The sequence below is a fragment of the Pungitius pungitius genome, chromosome 9, assembly GCF_949316345.1.
Source record: "Pungitius pungitius chromosome 9, fPunPun2.1, whole genome shotgun sequence".
NCBI classification, from domain to species: domain Eukaryota; kingdom Metazoa; phylum Chordata; class Actinopteri; order Perciformes; family Gasterosteidae; genus Pungitius; species Pungitius pungitius.
The window spans coordinates 19027902-19053972 of record NC_084908.1 but is presented as its reverse complement, the minus strand read 5'-3'; the positions used below and the strand labels follow the sequence as shown (position 1 = coordinate 19053972).

The 26071-nt window shown below is 48.3% G+C and overlaps 2 protein-coding genes across 3 annotated transcripts; both read left to right on the top strand.

The window, feature by feature from the left end:
- The first annotated feature begins 3 nt into the window (after positions 1-3).
- Positions 4-10477, top strand: LOC119217932 (atlastin-2-like). 2 transcript variants are annotated; one of them, XM_037471985.2, is made up of 14 exons: positions 4-114; positions 2996-3255; positions 4589-4720; positions 4805-4909; positions 5023-5073; positions 5750-5806; positions 6000-6092; positions 6171-6309; positions 6398-6525; positions 6768-6824; positions 7105-7176; positions 7295-7726; positions 7934-7948; positions 8292-10477. In XM_037471985.2, the coding sequence occupies exons 1-14, from the start codon at positions 54-56 to the stop codon at positions 8400-8402; spliced, it is 1713 nt and encodes a 570-aa protein (XP_037327882.1). In that variant the 5' UTR covers positions 4-53; the 3' UTR covers positions 8403-10477. The 2 variants fall into 2 exon arrangements, with proteins under 2 accessions (XP_037327882.1, XP_037327883.1); XM_037471986.2 differs by lacking the exon at positions 7934-7948.
- A 1034-nt stretch (positions 10478-11511) lies between these two features.
- On the top strand, positions 11512-26058 carry mark1 (MAP/microtubule affinity-regulating kinase 1). The gene is made up of 18 exons (XM_037471931.2): positions 11512-11956; positions 16126-16326; positions 17456-17509; positions 17878-17926; positions 18195-18260; positions 18520-18590; positions 19179-19235; positions 19808-19942; positions 20543-20644; positions 20735-20854; positions 20985-21084; positions 21297-21409; positions 21583-21727; positions 21817-21950; positions 22081-22166; positions 22265-22414; positions 22514-22792; positions 22891-26058. Exons 1-18 carry the CDS (start codon positions 11906-11908, stop codon positions 23231-23233), a joined length of 2256 nt encoding a protein of 751 aa, XP_037327828.2. The 5' UTR covers positions 11512-11905; the 3' UTR covers positions 23234-26058.
- Positions 26059-26071: the final 13 nt, after the last annotated feature.

Below are 26071 nucleotides of genomic sequence, written 5' to 3'. Positions count from 1 at the left end.
GTCAAGCGCTGTGACGTCAGAGCACTGCCGCTGCGAACTGCAGGTCAGGAAAGATGGCGGCGGAGGAGAACAGGTTGAAGCAACGGAATCACAAGAACAGCATCTTCCGAGAAGGTACCATGAACTCGCACAGGGAAGAGAAAGTGTTTTAGCGATGCCCCAGAGGACGGCGGGGATTTAACGAAAACGTGGTTTCCGCCTGCCGGTTTGTTCCGTTGGCGGTGGATGGAAGCGACGCGGCGGGCAGCGTAGCGCTGCTGTCGAATAATCGCATCTCCTCCCGTTTTTCGCATCCCCGTGAGAATCACCCGCCTCGCGTAAGGAGCTGTAGAAAAGTAATTTTAAAAAACCGAGCGGTGACAGCGGCCGCGGGCGGTGTTTTTGGACCTATTTTCATCGATGCATCCCCCGCGGCGCGCGGTGTGTTTAGTCGCTCGGGCAGCCGGCGATGAGCGTTTTCCGCTTTGCCGTCCAGCTGCCCGCTGGTCCTCACCTTCACCTGCATATGTTTGTTGTTAGCATGTCAGCTAACTTGGCAGCTAGCCCCTTCGTTTCTGACAGCCGCGCAACGGCTCTGTCGAAAGCTGGCAGGTCGTGGCTAACGCCAGTTAGCTTCCGTCACCAGCGATATGTAACGGTAGCTAGCGCCAATTAGCTTCCGTTACATGTACCAGCGGCAGGTAACGGAAGCTAACTGGCGTTAGCTAACTAGCATTAGCTTCCGCTACGAGCGGCGGGGCAAGCTAACGTCAGTTGAGGCGTTGAGCTCGTTTAGGCTTGCATTGGGATAACTAGGTGTAACTGTTTGACAAACGTGCTTGTTTAACTTCAATAAGCCACATATGTTAAAGTATAAGCAAGTAGACCGTCACGTCAACACCGAACTCCATTGGGAATATTCACCAGTTTAGCGCGCATTCATCTCCTCAAGGATTTGTAACCCCTTTTAATCGATTTCAAAGATGCGCTGCGATAATAAGTGGGTCATGTTTAAATGGGCGTGTGGTGAAACGTCTCTGTCCTTAATGGGATGATAACACGTGAGCAGCGTGCCAGTGGAGAGTGTGGGTCAGATTGACTGATTGTTTAATGTATTTATTCCGTTTCTCTTGCAGTGGTTCAGCCCAGCTGGCTGACCAGTGGACCTGTGGCCCACTTATGCTGCTTATCTTATCAGTGCTTTTGTCAACATGGTAACTTGCTAGAGTAGTAATCACCCTCGGTTTGAGCTGGAATCCCTAAAGTGCTGGAATATGTTTGTCTGGTTCTTAGCCAGTGCCTTTGCTCCATTAAAGCTGACCATCACAGGCTTTACTGTGTCTGGCTACACAAAGCTGCTGCTGCTTGTGTTGTTGCAGCTGTTGAGACCAAAGTGGGGCCCAAACACAGCCATGTTTTTAAGTCACAATCTGCTCAGATGGACTGTAGTTTTGTATCATCCAAGTAAATTGAATTACATGTCGCTACTTCTTCTTTAGCAGTGCTGTTGGAGTATGCCTCGCTTTTTAGACCAGACTGTTCAGACACTTAAATAACTGGGATTTGAGCACAACTCAGACCAGAGTTTCTTCTCTGATTGCTGTCATAAGGAAGGTAACCAGCCTGGAAAGACTATCTGAATCTAATGCTGTCAAAAATTAATATGAGACATAACTACTTTCTTTTAGGTTTAAACATATTTAACAACATATTAACTACACCAAAGTAAGTAAATGAACTAATGACTGCAGACCGTGGCCTCTCTCTCTTCCTTCACCTAATGAAGTGCACAGCTTTTTCCAGTTGGAGGAAAGCTATCGTTCCAGATGTGATGGTATATTAAGATTGATTACCTAAGGTAGAACCATGGATTCAAATTTGTGTGACTGGGATTTAAACTCCTTTTGACACGTCTACATATCTGCCCGCGTTACTTTTTGAAGCAAGCAATCGAAGGAAGTACGCGTGTCCTGAAGACTGAGGCTTGCAAGTTCATGAAGATCATCGTAGCCGACATCGCAAAGAGTTGAGGACCTCTCTAAGCTTCGCGCTGCATCTCTGCCCTACACTGTGGGAGTGTTTATCCTCAGGCAGCTCATGTGCTCACCGGAGTGAACATTGGGACATTGAATTTACCGGATCACTGGTCTCCCTAAAAGCGTCAGTTAAAGTACAACTCATCCGAACGGCGTCCCGAAAACTGCCTCTTTGTGAACTTGTACATTATTTACGTCCTCTCCTGTCTGAACCGGCGGGGGGGGGGGTGCTTGCTGGATTTGGAGTTGGCACATCGCTGTTGTCACGTGGCCCCCGACCAGCTCAACGCTGACCTGAATGAAGACACTTCGTCCCATGAGGAAGGCTGCAGGCTGCTCGGTTGGCTGTGCAATCACATGGCGGCGTCTTGAGTAAACGCTGCTGCGTAACCACAAGGTCACACGGGTCCGAATCCCACCAAACTGAAACGCAGCAACAAAAATATCTTTGCGGCTCGTTTCACACCAGTGGGTTAGAAGTGACGAAACATTTAATTTCACTTTGACATGTCAAATGGAGCAAAAGCTTCCAGAAAGAGTCAAATAATCTCTCTAAAATGACCTGGTTTCTGAAGGTCAATGAAGTGTAGCCGACGCCATACAAGGAGCGCTGAAGGACGGACTAGTCCACAGGATGGGACGGCTCAGTCTATTTACTGGAAACCTCCCGCCAGCTCTGCCATCTAGAATGTCAGCGAGTCCTTCCTCTCCTGTGAAGCTTCACTAGCAGGGAACTTTTCTCTTTTTTTCCTTCTTCCGCCAACCGCTGCTACTTCCAAACATCAGAGTTAATTGATCCCTGAAGGAAAACTCTGCCTTCAGGATGAATCAGACCGCAGAGACAATGTCCCCGTCCACTCTCGTACTAAGTGTCTTTTCAATAGAGCTGATCACAAAAATCAGCTGCAACTCCCCCGTTAGAAGCGGGTTAGTTCTTCTAGTCGGTCAAACCGTAACCACAGCTCTCCCCCCCCCCCCAGGTGAATCCCACACTTCCCCGATGAGGCGCGAGGAGGAGGACGGCGACCTGCTGGAAGAGGTCGGCGCGGCGCGGCCGGTGCAGATCGTGGTGGCGGACGAGGAGGAGCACTCGTTCTCGCTGCAGGAGGAGGCGCTGGAGCGGCTGCTGCTGCAGGAGGAGGTGCGGGACCTCCAGGTGGTCGTCGTCTCCGTGGCCGGAGCTTTCCGCAAGGGCAAGTCCTTCCTGCTGGACTTCATGCTGCGCTACATGCACAAGCAGGTAACCACGGCGACTGGAGTCTTTAGTCTTTTCCCCTTTGGGGTTCCTGTATTGTCACTGGTTCACACACACACACACACACACACCAGTGCTTGTCACTGTGCTGGTTAAATGCTGAACAGCGCTTTCTTGGGTCTGCACACTTCAGCTCTGTGCACCAACGATTTAACTTGTGTCTTATCTAAAATGTCATGAGCTTGACCCGGGACCCCGAGCTAGCAGTTCAATTCCGTTGTGAATCAAAGCTCATTCTTTACAAAAAGGTACCTTCACAAAATGCTTCCTGCGGGTGGATATGTTGAGGAGCAAGTTCAGCAACTTTTAGAACGCACTAAAGACTTCTCAGATGTCTCCTTCATCAATAAATTCCTACATATTCTAAAATATTTTAGTTGTTTGTGGCTGTGAGAACCTGAGCACGTGATCTGTGGTCCTCACTCTTCCATTCAGCTGAAACTAAGCCCCCGATGACTTGTTCCAACATAATGCGCCATAATGTGGTCATGCACCTGGAGTTGGGATTGTTTTTCTAAAAGATTACAGGCCAGACCTGGTTGATAATTAGATGATATGCTGATATCACACTATGTTGTGGTTGTTTGTCTCCAGTCTTACAGGAACTATAAACTATCCCAGTTTGATCTTCACAGTTGTGTTTTCAGATTTAAGTCATTTATCCCGTGAGGTTTTTATCAGATTTCAGGATCTAGAAGTTTGTCTTTTCTCCCTTTTGGCTGAGAATCAAATGTTTTTGCCGTGACCTTTTCGCCATCGAACCCTGCAGCAGGAAATCCCGTTTTTAGTTTTGAATCGGGGACCAGGATTGGAGGAAGGCGTGTGTGCGTCGGTCTGCCACCCAACTGCTCGCCCTGTTAATCCACGGTAAGCAGTGAGAAACATTCCGGAGGGTTTCATGAGCCTGCAAAGAGGATTTTAGGCCCAAACAATGGCGACTCTGTGACCGGGCCTCCACAGAGGTCACTGCTGCTTATTCCACTCATAAAGGCCATCTTTTATGGAAAAGGGTAGAATAAGCCCCGCCCACACAGGTCAGGTCACGTTACGACTGCCGTGTTGTGAGAATGAGATTAGAGCGCTCAGAGGCCTTTTCACGTGCAAACCGGCGACTGCACGGCTATTAATAAGCACCCGATGACGATGTATCTCATGAGAATGCATCCTCTGTCCAGTTCTTTCTTACCGTACACGTGGATTCTTTCACATTCATTTCTATCACACATTTTTCAAATGTGTGAGCCGTTCATGCTGTTGTTGGAGTCTGCATCCACACCAAGTGTCTGGATCTCATACCGGGCGTCTCGTCTCTGCGCAGTCGGATTCGTGGGTCGGCGGCGAGGAGGAGCCGCTGACCGGCTTCACCTGGCGAGGCGGCTGCGAGAGGGAGACCACGGGCATCCTGGCCTGGAGCGAGGTGTTCGTGGTGGAGAAACCAGACGGCAGCAAGGTCTGTTCACTGCGCCGCCGCCAAGCGCTGTTTCTAAAACTGCTCGAGAGACGCTGGAATGAGTTGTTGTTGTTGTTGCTGCAGGTTGCCGTTCTACTGATGGACACTCAGGGAGCCTTCGACAGCCAGTCGACCATCAAGGACTGCGCCACGCTGTTCGCCCTCAGCACCATGACCAGCTCTGTCCAGGTCCGCTGCGCTCTGTAGCTCCCACAGAGTCCTGTGTGTCTGTGGCTTTTAAAAGGTGCAACGCTCACAGGGTTTGAAGGCTGACCGGGTCAATGGCGGCTTGTGTGTTGCAGGTGTACAACTTGTCCCAGAACGTGCAGGAGGACGACCTCCAGCACCTCCAGGTCAGTGGTTCATTTTGGACTGGATGTAACAGTGTGAGCTTTGTGTATCTCTGTGTGCACGGCCAAACCAGCAGGCGGCTTTGCAAGTTTCACCGCCAACACAATGGCTTCATAAAGGTTGTCTGTGGAGCTTTTGCTTCTCGCGCTCGAGATCCTTAAACAGCGGGCGCGGTTCCTCTGGTTTTAGGGAGGCTCCGCTGGGTTCCCTCCGCTCGGTCACTCTTAAGCCGTGTGTGCGAAAATGTGCCGTCCTCAGGGTGATCTCGCCTGAGTCTGTCCGGCCTTATAGAGCCGCGGTGCGTCTATTTCTAGTGCAGCAGATCAACTGAAGCATTTCTGTTGTTGAAACTCCTCGTCTTGCGCGTGAAGAGCTCCATATCAGGCGTCCTACGTGGTGTTCAGGTCCGGATTATCCTCTGAACTAAAGCCGGCAGCAGGCTGCCAAATGAGGCAAAGGTCTCACAGTGGAAACTTCTTTTCCATCCAGAGATTACCTGTCAATCAAACAGTGAGGGTTTTTTTTTTTTTTGCTCTTCAGCTGAATCTCGTTGTTTAGAGCAGCACACACACTGAAAGCTTTCATCGACCCGCTGAATCACAAACAACCAAGCGAACGTTCTTCTGCCCGTGTTGTGATGTTTGATCAGACTTCAGGAGGCTGCTCTTCTCTCCTCAGCTCTTCACGGAGTACGGACGACTGGCCATGGAGGAGGTCTACGAGAAGCCCTTTCAGGTGCGCTCTGCTACCCGGTGCGCTATGTCCTAAAGATCCATAGAGGAATCATTCTTTACCCTCTGACACCAGAGATCCTCATGAACTGAAGACTTTTCTTCATGTCTTACACAACATTTGTGCCACTCTTATTTGTGTTGCATGTTTTGTTGTGGATCCCGGCTCAATAAGCTGAACGTGTCCCTCTGTTCAGAGTCTGATGTTCCTGATCAGAGACTGGAGTTACCCCTACGAGCACCCGTACGGCCTGGAGGGAGGCCTGAGCTTCCTGGAGAAGCGGCTGCAGGTCAGTGCTCCGGTGCTTTGATGCCAGCGGCATCGGCGGGAGCGGAACTTGTGACGGTTTGTTCACGTCTGCGATCAGGTGAAGCAGAACCAACACGAGGAGCTGCAGAACGTCAGGAAACACATCCACTCGTGCTTTTCCAACATCGGCTGCTTCCTGCTGCCTCACCCCGGCCTCAGGGTGGCCACCAACCCTCACTTCGATGGGCGGCTCAGAGGTGAGACCCCGGACGCGACGGGTCGGGTCCAACAGACTCCCATCTAGTCCGACCGGGTAAAGTGCGCCCTTTTGTTTCATCGTCTCAGATATCGACGAGGAGTTCAAGAAGGAGCTGGTGAACCTCGTTCCGACGCTGCTGTCTCCAGAGAACCTGGTGGAAAAAGAGATCGGAGGAGTCAAAATCACCTGCAGAGAGCTGCTGCACTACTTCAAAGTGAGAGTCAATCAAACAAAGAATGCCTTAAAGAAAGATGTGACATCACTTTACTGTCTGTAAGAGGAATGAATGGCTTTTAGCAAACAGCAAGGTGACATTGATTTTTCAAAATGAAATTCCCCCAAATTCATCTTTGATAGCGTCGCAATGTAAATCCCTGATTTGTGCAAATGTTTTTGGGTAAATAAATATTTAATTGTTCCTCTTCACCTACTCCTCTGCCTCTTTCTGCTTTCAAGGCTTACATGAAGATCTACCAGGGAGAGGAGCTCCCTCACCCCAAGTCCATGCTGCAGGTCAGCTCGCACACCACGGCACTGCTCACTAGCGCCGCCTGCTGGACAGTCTACGTCACCATATGCAACACAGAAATCAACATCCTATGCAACCTTTTTTCAAACCTTGTTTTCTGTGTTAAGGTTCTAATTTTGGCAAACCTCCCGACTGACATGTTAATGTACATTTATGATGATTTGTAGTAATATCCTATTTAAATATACACACCAGCTTACTAACTAGTTAATCTGTAATGTGTTAACTCTTTTCTCAATGTTCAACTTGTGTTTTGTTGCCTAGGCAACAGCTGAAGCCAACAACCTTGCAGCTGTAGCAGGAGCCAAAGACTTGTACAACAAAAGCATGGAGCAGGTAAAGCATCACACGCGGCTGATCATGTGACTTCCTCTCGAACGTTTGTGTGTGACCAGCTCTGTGTGTGTCTCTGTCCGTGTGTGTGTGTCTGTGTGGGGTCTTGTTCCGCCTGGAGGTCTGCGGCGGGGACAAACCCTACACCTCCCCGGCGGAGCTGGAGCGCCGCCACGCGGAGCTGCTGCAGGCGTCGGTGCGACACTTCCGCTCCGTCAAGAAGATGGGCGGCGAGGACTTCTGCCGGCGCTACCAGGAGCAGCTGGAGGCGGAGCTCGACGTGGCCTACGCCAACTTTGGCAAGCACAACGACGGCAAGAACATCTTCTTCGCCGCGCGGACGCCCGCCACGCTGTTCGCCGTCATGTTCGCCATGTACGTGGCGTCGATGGTCACGGGCTTCGTGGGCATCGGCTCGGTGGCCGCGCTGTGTAACCTGGTGATGGGCGCGGCGCTGACGGCCCTGTGCGTCTGGGCTTACGCCAAATACTCCGGGGAGTTCCGCGAGGTGGGAGGAGTCATCGACCGGGTGGCGGAGACCCTCTGGGAACAGGTGAGAGGCCTTTGGTGGGCTTTTAACGCTCTGCTCCAGATACAAAGTTCCGAGTGACCATCAAATGTCTGCATTGCAACGGTTTCCCGCTCTGTGGTTTCTCCTCTGGACGTTTGGGCTTTGCTGATTCTTGATTCACTTCAAAACATTTCTGTTATCCTTCGTCTTCTCATTTTCCTCCTTTTCTTTCCCTCTCGATGCTTTCAGAGGACTCCGCGAAAGGTACGTTTTAACGACCTGGTTCGGTTCTCGGCTCCTTAACGACTTTGTTCTCAATGTGCCGCTAATGTCAGCTGTAGCTTCCTTTAATGTGAGCAGAGGCATTTTTTCATTCAGCTTCAATCGTTTATGTTAAAAGGCCAGTAATTGCACACAATAGATTGGTGGGAACTTACTTTATCAAACACATTGATCTGATACAACCAGGATCGCTCTGTAGACGCGTTGCAGGTCAAAGTAAAGTGAGGTTTATGTACGACTTGTCTGACATGACTCCAAACAAAGGGAATGTCATAGCAAAAGCACTCCTCTGCCTGACCTCCTCCTCCTCCTCGTCTTCCTCCAGGTTTTCTCCAAACTCTTCGATGTGGCCCGGAGTCGAGTTCCGTTGGGCGGCCTGATCCCGACGCCGCGGCCCCGGCTCGCCTCCAACAACAACGTCAAGAAGAAAAACTAGCGCCACGCCGTCTCCTCCCATCTCCTTTTCTCCTCCCCACTCTCCGCTCTGTTTTTAAAAAGACGTTTTCGTTTTTTTCGGGGGGGGTTTTTAGAGCGGTTTGAGCCAACGAGTTTTTGTTCTCGGACCGTAGGCGGCGGCGCCTCATCTTGCTCGCTGTAGGTTTAAGGACTTGAAGCAGTGTGATGTATTTCAGGGTCGGGTTTACGGTATTTATTGGTGGGAGGGGCCATCTTTCAGTCACAGTGTCATCCCAAGTGTGCATGAGTGAGAGAGTGTGTGTGTGTGTGTGTGTGTGAGCGAGCGACCCAAACGATTCCCATTCATGTGAACGTATGAATGAAGAGCTCGACCAGAGCCTCCTCGCGCTCCCAACCAAAGTGACCCGCTTTACTCGCAGGAGGCTCGCGGACCGACAAACGGGGGAAACTGCAGCTGGCAGCATTTTTAGGACATCACAAGCGGTTCGGTTTCGTCTTTTTTTTTTTTTTTTTTTTTCTTTTTTTGTAACCGAATCACCAACGATCGGTGTGCTGGGAGTGCGTAGAACCGTTAAACTGGTCTAAGTGGGCTGCCCTGACAAGTAGACAAAAGATGTGAGGACGTCTTCAACGCCGCAAACTTCTGTGGCTGTTTAAAAAAAAAAAAAAATGACAAATGACAAATACGTCAGGAAGTTGTCGTGCGTAGAGATTGAATCTCGACCAAATATATTAGCGGTAGATGAGAGGACTTTGATCGTGTGGGACAGGCGGAAGCCCGCAGAGTGAATGTTAGCTTAGCATTAGCATTACTCTGTTTTTCGTCTGGTTTTAAATTGACTGCTGTAGAAACCAAAAACAGGAAGTGGTTTCATCTTTTAAATCTTGCGTAAAACGGTTTGAGCGCCTGTGAATTTGCTTCAATGTAACATTTTATTATTATTTCCTACGTCGCACACGTTTTCAAGAACCTTAGAAAACGAATGTGCGGCATCGACTGATCGTGATTCCAAACCATTTCAAATCAACTCCCAGGATCCAGATGCTCGTGCAGATGTTTACTCTTTAAAACCAGACCTCGTGGAAGTTTGTCCGACTCTGAGAAAGTAAAAGTTTCCCCCGAAAACCAACTGACCCTCGACGTAGAAAGCTACACGTCTACTTGATTGTTATTTTCCTGTGATGACACGATTATGATTTTCAGTATTAAACTTTTTATTTTTATTTTAGTTTTTTAGTTTTACACACTTCAGGGAGATGTTCCCATTGGATCTCCGGAGTCACACAACTGGGAACCAGTCTTGACTGACAGATTTTCATTCCTTCACGACTTTCTACTTTATATTGATCTCCAGAAAAACAAAAGTTAACACTACAAACTGCTCTTGGAGTCTTTTAATGGCCTCTGGATTCTTGCCTCGGGAGCTCGTGCTTCTAAACAGTGAATCTGAGTCCGACTGAGGGAGTAAAGCTTTTTTTGTCTTATTTGTTATTTAACACGAGTGCTGTTCGCTCGCTGTCATTCCTTTTTGTTTTATTCCTTAAGGACTGAACCGCCTCGTCTTGTTTTTACAGCACCAGAAGGTAAAAGACTTCATCACTCACATCTATTATGGACACTTTTTAAAGCCAAACTCCATCAATCGGATGAGAACACATTGTCCTATATTCTTAATTTAAATGTCATTCCATCCACACAAACATCACCACTGTGTGCATTTGTTTTTGTACAGTTGAGTTTTTTACAGCCTCATCCGCACATAGGGCATGTGTATGAAATATATATACATATATAAATATAAATTTTCTAGACCTTTTTGTAGCTGGAAGAACAAGGGTTCGGGCGGTAGACCAGATTCAGCTCACTGGAATGCTTTCGTGATTTGTGGATATGTCTTAACAAATTCCTTTTTATATATATATATATTTGTAAATTAATCTTACATGAGCACTAGGATTTCACCCCATGCTGGCAAAGAATGTTTAGACTGGATCTTTCTTTCTTTTTTTTTTTTTTTTTCTTGTCTTCTGTTGCTTTAAAAGTTATTTTAATTTATTTTTCAATACAACATTAAACCAAACTCCTACAACACAGTGGTGTGTTTCCGTTTTTGATTGATCTGAAAGGATGTTTACCTGCGGTTTAAAGTGCGAACAGCCGTGATCCCAGTACACCACTTTTCAAAGTACTCCGATCAGGTGAGGCGGAGCAGATAAACCACCAGATGGAGGCAGAATCCAAGTGTGATAAAGAGATCCTAATAACCAAGGGTGTAACCATGGTTTAAATACACTTCAACATAATTGTTGTTTTTTTAAAGTGCATTGCGTACAATTCTATCAAAATTTGCAAATTTAGAGCATAGTTTGGGTCTTTTAGAACACATAAAACCAAACAGGAAGTTCATTTAAAGGCCCAGTCTAAAGACTTAGATACTTTACAACACAAAGCCTCGATGCCTACAGTACATGTACATTTTCCAGATGTGTCATCACGTTTTTTGATTATTATTCTTTACCTTAATGAGAAAGGTTTCCCAGTAGACTAAGACATTTGTGGCACTTTTGATTAAGACACAAAAAATATATTTCATTCTAAAGGAAATCCTAAATTGAATGAAAGCCAACCTACTTATTGTAGACTTTTTCAACTTTTTAGTTGGATATAAAACAATTTGAATGAACCACAACTATAAATAAAACCACCAGAAAGATGATTGTGTGTTTTAAATAATTTATCTTTACAATAACTCCAAATATTTACCTGAAAATAAGCGTAATACATCTTGATCTAATTCAGTTTAAACTGAGTAATAAAGTTATTAAAAAACAGATAAAGTACTCGCAGTATAAACATGCAGATAAAATAAGACTAGTACGTTCTTCTCAGACTAACAATGAAGACTTTCTTCTGATAAAAGGAAGTTGAGACAACGTGACCGTTTCAAAATAAAAGCGGACAACTCAATCGCCCCCCGGTGGGGGGGACGCATCGGTGCTTTTTTTTTTTTTTTTTTTTTGCAGGACGCAGCTGAGGATGCTGGGATATATTTAGGATGACGACGCCGAGGACGAGGATGACGGGTAGGAGGAGCTCTGACGTCACACTTTTAATGTGGTGTTTTCCGATAGCTCCGCATTGCCGCCGCGCGCGAGCCGACGAACCGCCGCGAGCTGCCGGAAGCACGTCTACTTTTGCGCTCCTCGCGTCTTCTTCCACTTCTTCCTCCTCGTCTTCCTACTCTTCCTCTCCCCCCCACCCACCCCCTCCAGCCTCCTCTGCGCTGCGTCTTTGTCTCCATGCGAGTCTCTCCCCCCCCCGCCGGACGCCAGCGCAGACAGCGGGCCTTCCTGTAGCCGACGCCCCGGCCTCGCTCGCCCTCCGGCCGGCGGAGCCTGGCGGCCGAGCCCCGCTGAGGTGGCCTGGTTCCCGGGTGAGCGATGCTGTAGAGCGGCCGGCGGAGGGGATGCTTCTTCCGGACTGACGAGAAGCCCCGAAAGCCGCGGAAGGGAAGCAGGAAGATGTCCGGCAGGATGCCGCTGACCCCGGTGAGCGAGAGGGAGCCCGAGCTGGTAAGTCAACCGCCGGTTATCGATTATTGATGGAGTTTTTTGAGTGTTTTTTTATCATTCATGGCGTTTCACGGTCGCATCGCCATTGACTGTTCACGTCTCGGTTCGATGTGCTGTAACAGTTATTGTTGTTGTTGGTGGCGCGTGACAGCGTGAGCAGGGAGGAGCTGCCGGGTGATCAGCTTGATCGATCGATCCATCCCCGGCGGCTCTGCAGATCGGTTTCACGGTGAACGCCACACGTCACGTAGTTTACAGTTCAGCGTCTCCGAGGATGTCCTCCACCCCGCCGAATGTCCCAGCAGCGACGGTGAGGGAGACGTTTAAAGGGCCAGTGCACCAAATAACTACCAAACTTTAAACCGGGAGTCCTTCACTTCAGACGCGTCACCGTCACACTGCTGTGAGCTACAAACGAGGAGAAGAAGGGGAAAAGTTATCCAAAAGTGATGCTGCATCGCTCGTGTCAAAACACGGTGACTACGTTACCCACAATGCAAACGGGCTCCTGCGGACCGCTCAGCCCCAGGTGCAGGTGTTGCGCAAGGAGTGGCAGATGTAGGTGTCTGGTGTCCTTGGACGAGATGTTTGAATGCAGCACTTTTAACGTGGTCGTACGTTTCCACCGTGTGTCACAGTAAAATGTTCCGAGCACTTTTCACTCCAGGAGGATGAAGTGATCTGTTTCTGTGCAGTCATGTAGTAGGCTAAGCTAACCGCTTCTTCACAGCTCAGAAGTAGAATACATATTTGCTTTTATTATTGATTATAGTCCCCAGCCAGCGGTACATTTTTAACATTTGGAATCGTACAAAGGAATTCACCGATGTCTGATATCGGGCCGATTCGTTGCTCTGGAGCCACGAGGCCGATCTTTTCAACTCTCTACCAATTTGTTGCACAATTTTTAAAAAATTGAATAGTAATCCCTGTATGTTTCTTTTAAGATTTCCATTAGTCACTTGTGTGTGGTTTTATCATTTTGAAAATGGATCACAGTTCAATGCATTCATATCCATTTGTTTTCATTTAGTTTTACAAAGTGGAGGAAACGATTATCACCTGAGGGCTGGTGTTGCATCATTAAAGAATAATCCCAGGACACATGGATCAATACTGAGCAGATACCACTACAGGACGGAAACAAACCGGATTGGTGCCGTACGGACACTCGTGTAGCAGGAAGCCAACAGATATTAGTTTTTATTATTAATGATCCACTACACCCAGCTCAACGTTTTACTGGAGAGTATTTAGTCCTAATTTTTTGGATAAGAAGCATTGATGCAAGTTGCCATGATCTCAGTTGGGCTTTTGGTATTTTTATCCTCTTGTGAGGTGTGATGTATTCATGCATCGCGTGAAGCGACGCGTAAATACAGTGCTTTTTGGGGCCGTGGAAGCTGGTGAACCTCGACGGGATTCTGGGTAAAAGCGGCGTCCTTATTGTCATGCTAATGCAGGAATGCTAGCAGAGAGCTGTTCTCAGGCTGCTCATGCACGTCCTCATCGCCCCCCACCCCCCCCCCATAAAGTCTCACAGCGTCTCCCTCCTAGAACTTATGTATTGATATGTGTATTTATATGTGTACCTATCAATTAAGTAAGGATCGCTCAGTGTGTTCATTAATGGCGTGTTTAATGATTTGATCATTTACCATATTTTGCATCAGGTTTCTTAAACTAAAGCCTTTAAGTATATTTTTTTTATTCAAGCAATAAACTAGGACAACATTTAAAAAAAAAATTGAAACATTTAAATATACATTTCGTTAAACCATTTCAGTTGTTCTGATCGATGAACACATTAAATATATATTTATATGTAATATGCCCGTCATGTCTTTGTTTCCTGTAATCTTTCCCTCTTCACTTCTGTCAGACTCCCAGCTGGCTCCTGCTGTCTGTTTGCTATTGATCGCTCCCAGAATACATTGCAGGATGCGATATCAGGATATCAGGATATCAGGAGCAGTCTTTTGCTGCTCCTGAAGTCACTTTTTGAAAAAATCCCAAAGCCTGACGCGACAGCTTTACAGTCACCGTCTCCAAGGCAATTAAAAATAAATAAATAAATAAAACTCCCCCTCCCTTGGTGGTGTGACCTTTTGACCCCGGTGATCGCCTCCATCCCACCGACAGCATGGAGCTCATCTCGCTGCACACAGAGAACCTCCCCAGTGATGAATCACTGTGAAATCAGCTGCTGGAGGCTTTCTCGGTCGCCATGGCAACGGATAGGCTTACTGTGGGAACCCCCCCCCCCCCCCCCCCCGAGTGGGAGTGGAAACCCCACCCTCCCTGGTGATGAGACAAGGACCGAGGTCCACCCTGCTGGGCAGTCCAACCAGGGCCTGAACTCTGACCTCTGATCCCTCCAATGTGTGTGGGGGGGGGAGGGGGGGGGTGATGTGGTCCGTTTGAAGACGCTTCCTTGCACACTCGCTCCTCGTTTGACCTGGAAATGATTTTCCACCTCTTGTCACCGTGGATGATCTTGTAATCCCTGTCACGCTCGTAGAGGAGAGAGGAAACAACCACTTTGTCAACATGACGGCATGTGACATCATGCCCACGTTGTGGATTCAATTAGAATCACACACCAAGGTAAAAATATGAAGTGTCTCTCCAGCCCCGCACATCTGTTTACAGCATCTTTGACCAAAACTTTATACGATCCCCAAAAAACATGTGTGTCCAAATTTGCGTTTCACCATACGACTTTTACATCTTAATATTGTGCAACGTTTCGTTGTCTCTGTTAATAAGACTACGTCATGATGTTTCTGGATCAATATTACCGCAGCATCAATGTTTGATTCACTTTTACTGCTGTAGATATTTTTAGCTCCTGTATTTGCTGTTGTCTTGTTGAATCTAAATCAACGCATCATGTTCTGTAAGAACGTCCGGTGAGAACCTGCTTTGTAACATCTGGGTTCATTCAGCTAAAGAAGCTGCAGGATTAACCGAATATAGAGGAGTGACAAGTACAACGTTTGTATAAAGTCTCAGAAAATGGCCGTACCCCAGTAATAGGCCCTTGGATTACAGTACTTGAGTAAATCAGCATCACTTTCCCAACGGGTCTTCTCACCGTACTTCTTCAAACCGAATCTTTTTAAACACCCTCGTTGCGACCGGGCTTCTGACACCCGATCAGTTTGGCGGTTTTCTTCCCAGAACCCGATCGGCCGAGCGAGTGTGACATCATGTCCTTCCGAGGGTGTCGGGTGTCAGTCGGACTGTCACAGTAGAGCCGGCTCAGACGCCGCCCGACTGTCGGCCCCAGTTTAAGCTCACGCCCGTCGCCGTGGATACGGTTGACTGAAACCATGGCGATGGATTCAGCAAATGACACGTAGCATGTTAATCGGTGAGCTTTAAACGGTGCTCGTAGACGGAGCTTCATGATAAACTATGATAACCAGGTGCTGGCTGTGGCACCAGAACCAGCGGGCCTGAACATCTAACTCTTTGGCCACGGAGGGAGACGTCACTTAAAAACACACAGTCAAGGGGTCAAAGGTGAAAGAAGAAGAAGACGACATGAACAACACAGAGACCGTGATGACGGCCTGTCTATCACCAGTTAGCCCCGCCCTAAAGCATGAACCGCTTTGTCCATTTGACCCTAAATGGTCCATCATTTACTAAATGAACATCATGCTTTATTGAAGAAGATTTTGTACTAGAGACTGAGACCATGAACCCATGTTTACTGAGAGAGTAAATCAAGAGAGAAGTAGAGTATTTTTGTACCAGAGGACTTTTAAGGCACGTTTTCATCAGCCGGAGTATCTGGAACACCGGAGATGCAAAAACATCCATCAAGAGTAAACCTGACCTGTCGCAGTTTCCTTAGATGCTAGTTATTTATAGTCATTTGGAGACAGCTGATGCTTGTATTGCATTCTTTTACTAAGCAGTATTTCATACACAGCCCCCACCCTCAGGCCTCATTAGTTGTTTCCTCCGTAGCTCCTCAACGGCGTCTTAGATGATTTTACTGCTGTCGATGCTCTGCCCAGCTGTGTTTCAGAGTCAGAGTGGTCCCAGTACGCCGCCCTGTGGCACGCCGCCGCCGCCCGGCCGGCATCCAGAGGAGCGACGTGAGTTCACGATGGGCTAAATGTTTTCTTAATAGATGCGCTTTGCGTCCCTCTCAGCTGAAGACTTCGGACGGCCTCCCCGACCCGCCGGCGCCGCCCGCCAAATCGTCGAGCCGCCACAGTCTGCAGCCGAGCCGCGGCACGTCCGCCGCCGCCGACGAGCCGCCGCACGTCGGCAACTACCGGCTGCTGAAGACCATCGGCAAGGGCAACTTCGCCAAAGTGAAGCTGGCCAAACACACTCTGACGGGCCGAGAGGTGAGTTTAGATCGGACCTCCTCAGCGGTTTGGGCTGCAGCGTCACGGCCTTTTAAGCGTAAGCTCGGCTAAGCTGCACACGTGTCGCTGCAAAACGCGTGCTTTTAATGCAGAAAGTATGAGAATGTAAACCAAAAATATTCCCCGGCTCATCACAAATTTAGTCTTCTCCTCTTTACTGTATTTTTAATGGCTGCCACTGTTTTAACACGAGAACCGTCGCACGTCCTGAGACCATGAAGTGTGATTTAAATTCTAGGATTATAAAACAAGGTGCATCACATGTATCCAGATAATCTTTAGAGTTGATAGTTTCCCGCGGCTTTTCTCCATTTTATGGTGGGGGGGGGGGGGTAAAAATTTGACTTCCTGATGGTGTCAGACGCCGTCAGGGAGTCGGTGGGGTGAAATCAGCTGGAAACGCCTCTGGATTAATAATTAACGCTGCAGACGTCAGCAGCTCGGAGCCGATTTGTCAGATGAGTGTGTGTGTGCGAGAGAGTGTGTGTGAGTGTGTGTGTGTGCGCGCGCGCGTGCGTGCGACTGGTTTTTCCTTCCCACTCATTTTAAGATGCGTTTTACGATCCTGAGCCGTCCAATCGGCTGCTCCGTCCCTCTCTGGAGACGTCGGGACGCGGACGCTCTGAGAGACTGAGGCTGCTTCAGCTGATTTCCTGCAGTCCATTTTAATCACGTTGATCATCTTCAAAGCGTAGCAAAGTGTATCTTAACAGCACTTTAATTTCCTTTCAAGGAAGGCGCGGCATCCAGTTTAATTAAATTGACTTATGTTAACAGTAAGTCTCATTGGAATCACACCCATAAAACTCCAACTTAAAGGTAAATATAAAAATAACAACTTACAAAAAACAGGATGAAGGAAAATAGGATTCCCGTTTTGTTACAGCGTTGAACAGCTTTTTTTCAGCATTTCATTGTTTACGTTTATCCTGACAGAAAAGTGCAACTCGGTTACTTTACATTAAATCTTGACTTTGGTCACATGACGACAAGCCATTGATCACCAAATGTAGCGAAATGATATCATCTCATGATAAAAAACACAAACCTGATGAGTTAAACGTGTCAATATATTGGTATTAAATTGTTTACAACTTTTTTTCTGCAGGTCGCCATCAAGATCATTGACAAAACTCAGCTGAACCCCACCAGTCTGCAGAAGGTACGCTCTGACCTCTGACCTCTCACACTTTGATGCACTAGAACTATAAAATACACATAGAAAGCTGAACAAAAAGACTCCTCCAAAATGGTTTTAAATCGTGTATTTGAGCAAATGTTCACGTAAACACTTCTGGACGCTGGAAATTCCCACGTGAAGTGAACGCAGCATGAAGTCACTTCAAGAACGCGATGTCTCATTTTAACCCTGGGCTCCAAGTAAAAACCGCTTATTAATAACTGCTGGTTTGACTCCAGCTTTATGAGGTCATCAATGTTTAGAAAAACACACAAATGACATCATGAACATTTTCAATGAACAAAGAGTCGTTGAAAAGGTTCAACTTCACTAACTGCTCGACTCTTCAGCTCTTCAGGGAGGTCAGTGTGATGAAGATCCTCAACCACCCAAACATCGGTGAGTGCACAGCGTCAACTCCTCAAACGTCCTTCTCCTCCTCTGACTCCTGCTCCTCCACCTCTTCCTCCATTTCCCGCTCCTCTTTCATACACACCGTGCGCTCCTGGTCTTCCTCCTCTTTCTATTTCTCCTCGACCTGCTTCTCCCTCTGTCCCTTTACCTCCACCTCCCTCCCATCCTTCCTCCACCTCCCCCCTGCGCCTCCTCCTTTCTCCGCGCTCAGTACTCGGCGGCACTAATACCGCGACGCTGTCGTTTTTTTCAGTGAAGCTGTTTGAAGTGATTGAGACGGAGAAAACTCTTTACCTGGTGATGGAGTACGCCAGTGGAGGTAAGACCGTCTCCACCTGTCTGTCCCCCTGTCTGTCCCCCCCCTCCCCCCCAGTCTGTCCCCCTGTCTGTCTTTGTGTGTGAGCAGGTCACTTAAACACGTGTACCTCTCACGGTAAACACAAGCAGTGGGATCTTTGTAGTTCATCATTTTTCAGCAAGAAGTGTGTCTGTGTACCTGTCTGTGTACCTGTCTGTGTACCTGTCTGTGTACCTGTCTGTGTACCTGTCTGTCTGCTCACCTGTCCTGTCCATAACAGGTGAAGTCTTTGACTACCTTGTTGCTCACGGACGAATGAAGGAGAAGGAGGCCAGAGCCAAGTTTCGCCAGGTGATATTATTTTGATATCTACGACACTACCTTTTCCTGCATTACCCATAATGCACTGTGTTCATTAAATGGTGCGTTCAGGGCGCGTGGAACTCGTCTTGCTGCCCTGACGGTTGTAGGTTTTTGTCGCTCAATCATTTCTTCCCTGTGATGTTGCGTCGTTTCGCTTCACCGCCTCAAATCCTGCATTTTAACAACCATCAAAAACCCTTTTGATGGAGGAGTCATTTGTGTGGGTGCGTTTTACAAGATTTTTATGTTGCCTCATGTCCTTTTATTTCTCTCTTGTTAACCGGGGATTCAAAAACGTAACTGTTGTTTTGTTTATCTGTGAGCAGCACAAGCTCTCCCGTACAGTATTGAATTAAATACTAAATACCACCGCTTGCATTAGCGTAACCGCCAATCAAACCAATTAGTTCCCTTGTAGCGCCTTAAAGAGCCGTGGTCAGCAAACGCTGCGGCCGTTAAAAAAAAAAAAAAAGAAGTGTTTTGTTATTTTCACCTCACTTGTGGTTAGAACCAAGTGATAAACGTATGTGTTGTTTCACTGGATTTCTAATGCTTGTTGTTTTATTACTGTGTCAGATTGTGTCTGCAGTGGAATACTGTCACCAGAAAAGGATTGTTCACCGGGACCTTAAGGTACACACACACACACACACACACAGAGCATTGAATAAACAAAATAAGTACTATACTTATATGTACTATTGTATTACAGACAATACAATAGACAAAAACACACAAACACTGAGTAAAATGTACTGTATTATACATAATTCTGTTATAGACGGGTCACATCATGTACTTTTCACTTACTAAGGACAGAAGACATCTGTACTAGTTAAACTATTTGTGAGGACTGTTTTGTGGACTGCTTCAATTTTCAGTGGCTTATATGATTTTTTTCATGCTGCTTTAATGTCTGCTTAGGCTTATAACTTGCAAAAACCCATGTCATAGAAATATTATGTCAAAAGATTTTTATTTAAGGTGGAAAAAAAAGCCAAAAATTGTGTCACAAAATATTATTTTAAAACTCCAAAAAAGAAAAACAGTTGTGTTGTGTAAATAGTCTAAAAATATTTTTGAAAAAAAAAAGTCCAAATATGTAAGGTGGAAAAAAGCCCAAAAATGTTAGGTTGAAAAATGTTTTGGATAAAAAGAACAAATTTGTTGGAAACGCATTGTTAAATACACTGTGTGTCTCTCAGGCTGAGAACCTTCTCCTGGACGCCGACATGAACATTAAGATCGCAGACTTTGGCTTCAGTAACGAGTTCACGCTGGGCAGCAAGCTGGACACGTTCTGTGGATCTCCTCCGTACGCCGCTCCCGAGCTCTTCCAGGTGACCCGTTGGCTCCGCCCACCACACCTGTGTAACAATCGCGCCAACCTAACGTTCTGTTTCATCACATCGAGCCACCTTAACTATGGCCCACTGGTTACTTTAAAGCTAACAAACTCATTCCAGATGACTTTTTATATATATTTTCTGAAAATGAATGCCACACCTGTATTAAATGGGAAAGGAAGAGGATGGAGGAAATGGGGAGAAAGGTTAGATGGGAGGAAAGTGAATAAGTGAAGTAAAATGTGAAGAATAATGGAGATAATGTAAGGGAAAGAATAAATTAAAGGTAAGAAAGAAGGTCAAATAATATGATAACAAAAATCCATAATCCGGTGAAAACTTAAAATGTTTTTTGAAGGGAACTTTTATTGTGAAAGGAGGATATTTACTGTCAGACAAATTAAGCCAAAACCAGACAAATCTTTATTGATTCAGAGGAAAATGTCTCTTTTTAATCAGAATCTATAAATCAATCTCGGCCATGTAATGAACGCGCAGCACCGCTCCGACTGAGGTGTGGCCACGCAGTGGGCTGCTGGGTAATGGGCTGTGTGCAGTGGGCTGCTGGGTAATGTGGTCCTGTGAACCCTGCAGGGGAAGAAGTACGACGGGCCGGAGGTGGACGTCTGGAGTCTGGGTGTGATTCTGTACACGCTGGTCAGCGGCTCGCTGCCCTTCGACGGACAGAACCTCAAGGTGTGGACAAAATAATAGAGGCACGAATGACTCGCAAGTATAGGATTTACAGCATTGTGTGTGTGTGTTTGTGTGTGTGTGTGTGTGTAGGAGCTCAGGGAGCGTGTTCTCAGAGGAAAGTACCGGATTCCCTTCTACATGTCGACGGACTGCGAGAACCTGCTGAAGAAGCTGCTGGTGCTCAACCCGGGGAAACGAGGCAGCCTGCAGGTAGGAAAAAAAAAAACCTCAACATTTGTGTCGCCCTTCAAAATAAAAGCCTGGACGCGCCAATCCACCGGCTGTGTGCTGCGTCTAAATTTGCATGGTTATGATTTTTCGTGAACCTTCGTTTTCCCAGCAAATCATGAAGGATCGATGGATGAACGTCGGCTACGACGAAAAGGAACTAAAAACGTACAACGAACCGGAGCAGGACTTCAACGACCTCAAACGCATCGGTAAGGCACACCTGTTCGGGTGATGTCACTTCATCACCTGCAGGCAGCTGATCATGTAGATTTAATCAACTCGACTCTATAAATGGCCGAAATATATCAACAGCTGTGGTGTGTCTGCTATTGAATTAGCTGACGTTGAAGAACGTCTACGTGGCGAGCGATCGGTACGTTGACCACAGCTGGGCGTCACGTTTGTTTTCTAAACCAATCAGAGCTGATGGGGACGATGGGCTTCCCTCGAGAGGAAGTGATGAAGGCGCTGGACGGTCAGAAGTACAACGAGGTGACGGCGATATACCTGCTGCTGGGGAGGAAAGCCGCCGAGGTTTGTGGCGCGTACCGCTGTGCACACGCTGTCCTCCAGTCCGTTGTTTAGCCTAGCTTAGCACAAAGACTTAAAGCAGGGGGAACTGTTAGCCTAGCTCCATCACTGCAGGAGGAATCCTCCTCGCACCAAGTTCTACCCAGAATCCTTTATTTTACGTCTCCCTCCGCCAGTGCGAAGCCGGCGACTCCAGTGTGTCCAGCGGTAACCTGGCTCAAAGGTCGCGACCCAGCAGCGACCTCAACGGCTCCAGTCAGTCCCCCGCCCACTCTCGCAACGCCTCGGCCAATCAGAAGCAGCGGCGTTTCAGCGACCACGGTGAGTCTCCCCCCGCGCGGACGGTGACGCGGCCGCCGGAAAGCGCGCCGCCAAACGGCAGGATGTTTGAATGGCTGTCTGTGTTTCAGTGGCGCCCGCCATCCCGCCGCCCGTCTGCTACACCAAGCGCGGTCACGCCAACAGCGTGGAGAGCAACCGGAAGGACGAGGCGGCGTCCCCCATACGGGCTCCGGACCGCCGGAGGTCGGCCACCGCCTCAGGGGTGAGAGGATTTTTAAATTCTGCTCCCGAAACGAGGTCCCGGCACGTGGCGCTAAAGGGGGCGGGGTCAAGTATTCATACTGTCGCGTCATTGGATCAGCTGAACGAAGCGGACTTGGTGTGTGTTGCAGAACATAACAAGGAGGAACACGTATGTCCACGAGAGGACGAGCACCGATCGTCACTCGGTTGCCGTTTCCAACGGGAAGGACGGCAGGTGAAAGGAATCATGGGAATTCATCTTTTTTTTTCTTTTTTTTTTTTTTCTTTCTTTCCATCCTTCGAATGGCTCAATAAACCCGTCTCTGCTTCCAGTCTCCCCGAGGTGGCCGCGGGGTCCCCCTCCCCGTCGCGGGGGGCAACCGTCTCGTCGGCGCGCCCCCGCCATGTCAAGTCCATGTCGGCGTCGGGACACCCCATGAAGTCCTGCCTGCCGCCCATCGACGACAACGTGGAGTATCAGAGGTGAGCCGGGCAGCGGTTCGGCGTAACCACGGCAACGTTTTTGCGTTGACTGTCTTTACATCGTGCTCTTCCCGCCCCCCCCCCTGTCCCCACACACAGTTCCCCCCAGCAGCCTCCTCCGTCGTCTCCCTCGGCCTTCAGCGTCACCAGCAGCAGCGGCGGCGGCGGCGCCACTCCGGACCGGACCCGCTTCCCCCGCGGCTCCTCCAGCCGTTCCACCTTCCACGGCGCCCAGCTGCGAGACCGGCGCCCGGCCACCTACAACGGCCCGCCGGCCTCGCCCAGCCTGTCCACGCACGCCGCCGCCGCCCTGGCCACGCCCCGCCGCGGCACCTCCGCCTCCCTCATCGGGAAGATCACCTCCAAGTTTGGCCGCAGGTCCGTAAGAGCCCGGGACGCTAAAGATTTAACGCGTTTTTTTGGTGCGAACCGGACCTTTTTTTAAACCTCTTAAAAACGCCCTCTCCGTCCCGCAGGAGCCTGTCCGGCGAGCCCAAAGAGGAGTGCCGGGAGTCCAAGCCGCGCGCCCTGCGCTTCACCTGGAGCATGAAGACCACGTCCTCCATGGAGCCGGGGGACATCATGAAGGAGATCCGCAGGGTCCTGGACGCCAACAACTGTGACTACGAGCAGCGCGAGCGCTACTCGCTGTTCTGCGTGCACGGCGACGCGCGGCAGGACAGCCTGGTGCAGTGGGAGATGGAGGTGTGCAAGCTGCCCCGCCTCTCGCTCAACGGCGTGCGCTTCAAGCGGATCTCCGGCACGTCCATCGCCTTCAAGAACATCGCCTCCAAAGTGGCCAACGAGCTCAGGCTGTGAACAACCTCGCCCCCCCCCCCCCCCCCCCCCCCCGCCCGCGCTAACTGCTGTTACGACTCAGAGGAACGCCTTGTTGAACCTCCACAAACTTACTGGTTCAAGTTTCTCACTAAATGTTCGCCAGTGAAACCAAATATTAAAGCTGATGGGGCGCATGTTCAGCAGGTTGTGGTCTTCCCCCCCCCGCCCCCCCCCCCCCCCCCTCGGTGATGGGATCCAGGGCTGATGAGGGTGTTTCCTTCCCTCTCAGCCTGCCGGACTTTGTTGGTTTATCACTGTTTACACGCACTTCAGATTTTTCAAACCCCCTGGAAACTGATTTTTGAAGCGACCCGTTAAGTGGCAGGAGGTCAGGCGGACTGAAGCGGATCACGCAGGGAGGGGGGGGGAGGGGGAGGGGGGCGGCCCGGGTTCTGTGCGAGGATCCTGGTTGTTGAGAGTCAGTGTTTTCGGCTCTAGGCAACAGCGCGCTGAGGGCAGCGCATTCAAGCGTATAATCGGATGGTTTATTTTGCCTTAAGCCTGATTGCCGGAAGCCGGTCTCTGAAGTGCAGGTGAACAGCGAGTGCAACGCGACATCCGCTCTACGAGTAAAGAGCCTAAGTGTGTGTGTGTGTGTGTGTGTGTGTGTGAACACGTGCAAGGAGTCTGACTCGCTCTCAATGTAGAGATACGAATTCAGCAGAGAGAAAGCAGCATTAACTCAAGACACCAAATGTATTTATTCACATTTGAAGTTCTGGCCCCATGAGGAGAAGGAATAAAGGCTCGAAGCTTCCATTCAGGCGACGGGGTCACAAGGTAGACCGTCGAGGTGACCCCTCGATCACCGTTGACCCCTCCCCCCCAGCGGGCTCTGAATATTGAGATTGTCGGTCCACGGTGTGACCAGCTGGTTCCAGTAGTGGCGTCTCCCACACTAACCGTCCCTTTCTGTCCCGAAGCTCCAAGAAGAGCTGCTTTTATGTGACACACTCTCGACTTCACGTTTAAATCCGCTCACATTTTGACTTTAATCTCCCAGTTTTCCTTCCACCAAACCCCCCTCTCTGTAAGGACTGAAGACGCGTCCTCCTCAGGTCAGGTGTAAACGTGGGGGTCGTTCTGTCGGATCCTTTTTAAATGTCCGTCACTAGTGGCGCTGCACAGTTTACGGTCGAGGCGTCGAGTGGCGGCGCGTTCGGGGGACGACGTCCTCCCTGATGGTTGTAAGCCTGTGACCTCTGACCTCCCCCCCCGCTGGCTTAATGCTTTCGCAATAATACTGGAGCTCTGGGTCGATGATGTCAGCTCAAACGCAAACTGTAAAGCTCTTTTTTTTTTTTTTTTTTTTTACACATTTGAAGCTGACAGAACAGAATGTGTTTTTGTTGTTTTTTGAGTTTTATTATTGATGTGAAAACACACGCCCGTCCAGGTGAATACGTGCAGGTACAGTATCGATCAGTCAGTTTTTACTTGGTCCACACTGTCGACGCTCATTTCTTCATTCTTTGTCTTTTTAACGTTTATGTTGCATCAAATCAGAACATCACGAGCGATCGCTTTGTCCCTGGTTCAAACGTAAAGGACCAGTCTGGTGTTTGGTTCTATATGTGTATATACATATTGTTTTGTTTTTAATAATCTCATGTGCTTCCTGTCTGTGGCCCTTTTTAGATTACTGTTTAAGAAAGGCTTTCCTAGAACAGCTGGTGACTGTTTTTTATCTTTTCAAACAATTTGCTGGGGACTATTTTCCACAGCGGTTTAATCCACATTTAGTATTAAGACACATAAGGCATTAATACACACACGATAACTGACGCTAAATACGTTATAATGTTAGTTTTAAACTTTTTTTATGTTGGGAGGAAGCGGCACGTATCAAATCACCAGATTGGTCCTTTTTGTTGGGACTACTTCCTGTGTGTCGCCGCTTTCCCGGCGGATGAATCTGCCCCATCACTGACTGCCTTCCGAATGTACCGCCTTGTATCTCCGATGCGTTCAGGAAAACCCGCAGTTTGTGGCTTTAAAAAAAATGCTCCTTCACAGCTTTTAAACAGTGTTCCCACTAATCCACCACCTGCACAGTGTCGAGGGTTCGGCCTAACACTTCCTGAACTCTACGTTTCTAGCACTTAAAAAAATATAAAAATAAAATACAGGAAGGGAACAAAACGATGCAAACGCCACGAAAAAAAAAAGCGCGAATACGACGCATTCTTCACGTCACCTGGGGAAGACTGTACACCTGAGCCTCTTACTTGAAACTAGCCTTCGACTCCAGCTTCCGCGTCATAACCCGCACCACGTGACCCACCGGCTCGCGCTCAGCCGGACAGTAGCAGAAGGTCCCGTGTGGCCATGATGGATGACAACGTTTTCAATAAATAAAACAAAAACAAAAAAAAAGCACACACATTATTATGTTATTATTTCTACAGGCTTTAGTCAAAGAGACGGCGTGTGAGTTTCTTTTATAATGTGCAATGTTCTGTTCACCTTTTACAGGTGTCACTGATGCTGATCCAGAAAAAGGGGGTTTTGGTTGCTTGTCTATTTATTTGTGGCAAAACTACAAGTCCAAATACAACTGTAACGTAATAGAAATCCATAATCCATAATCACAGACATCAGGCGCTATAGAAAGGCAATCAAATCTTCCCACCTGCAACATTTAAGTTTTTAAATGAACACATTCATGCATCTGTGACTCATTAATTATGGTACATTCAGCATACTTTTAGATGTTTGATGCAGCACTTTTTCTTGTGGGCGTGTTCCTACGCTGGTGTTCAACCAGGCTGCTTTTAATAAAGGAAACGGTCTGAGGAACTTCTTCCATCATCGAGT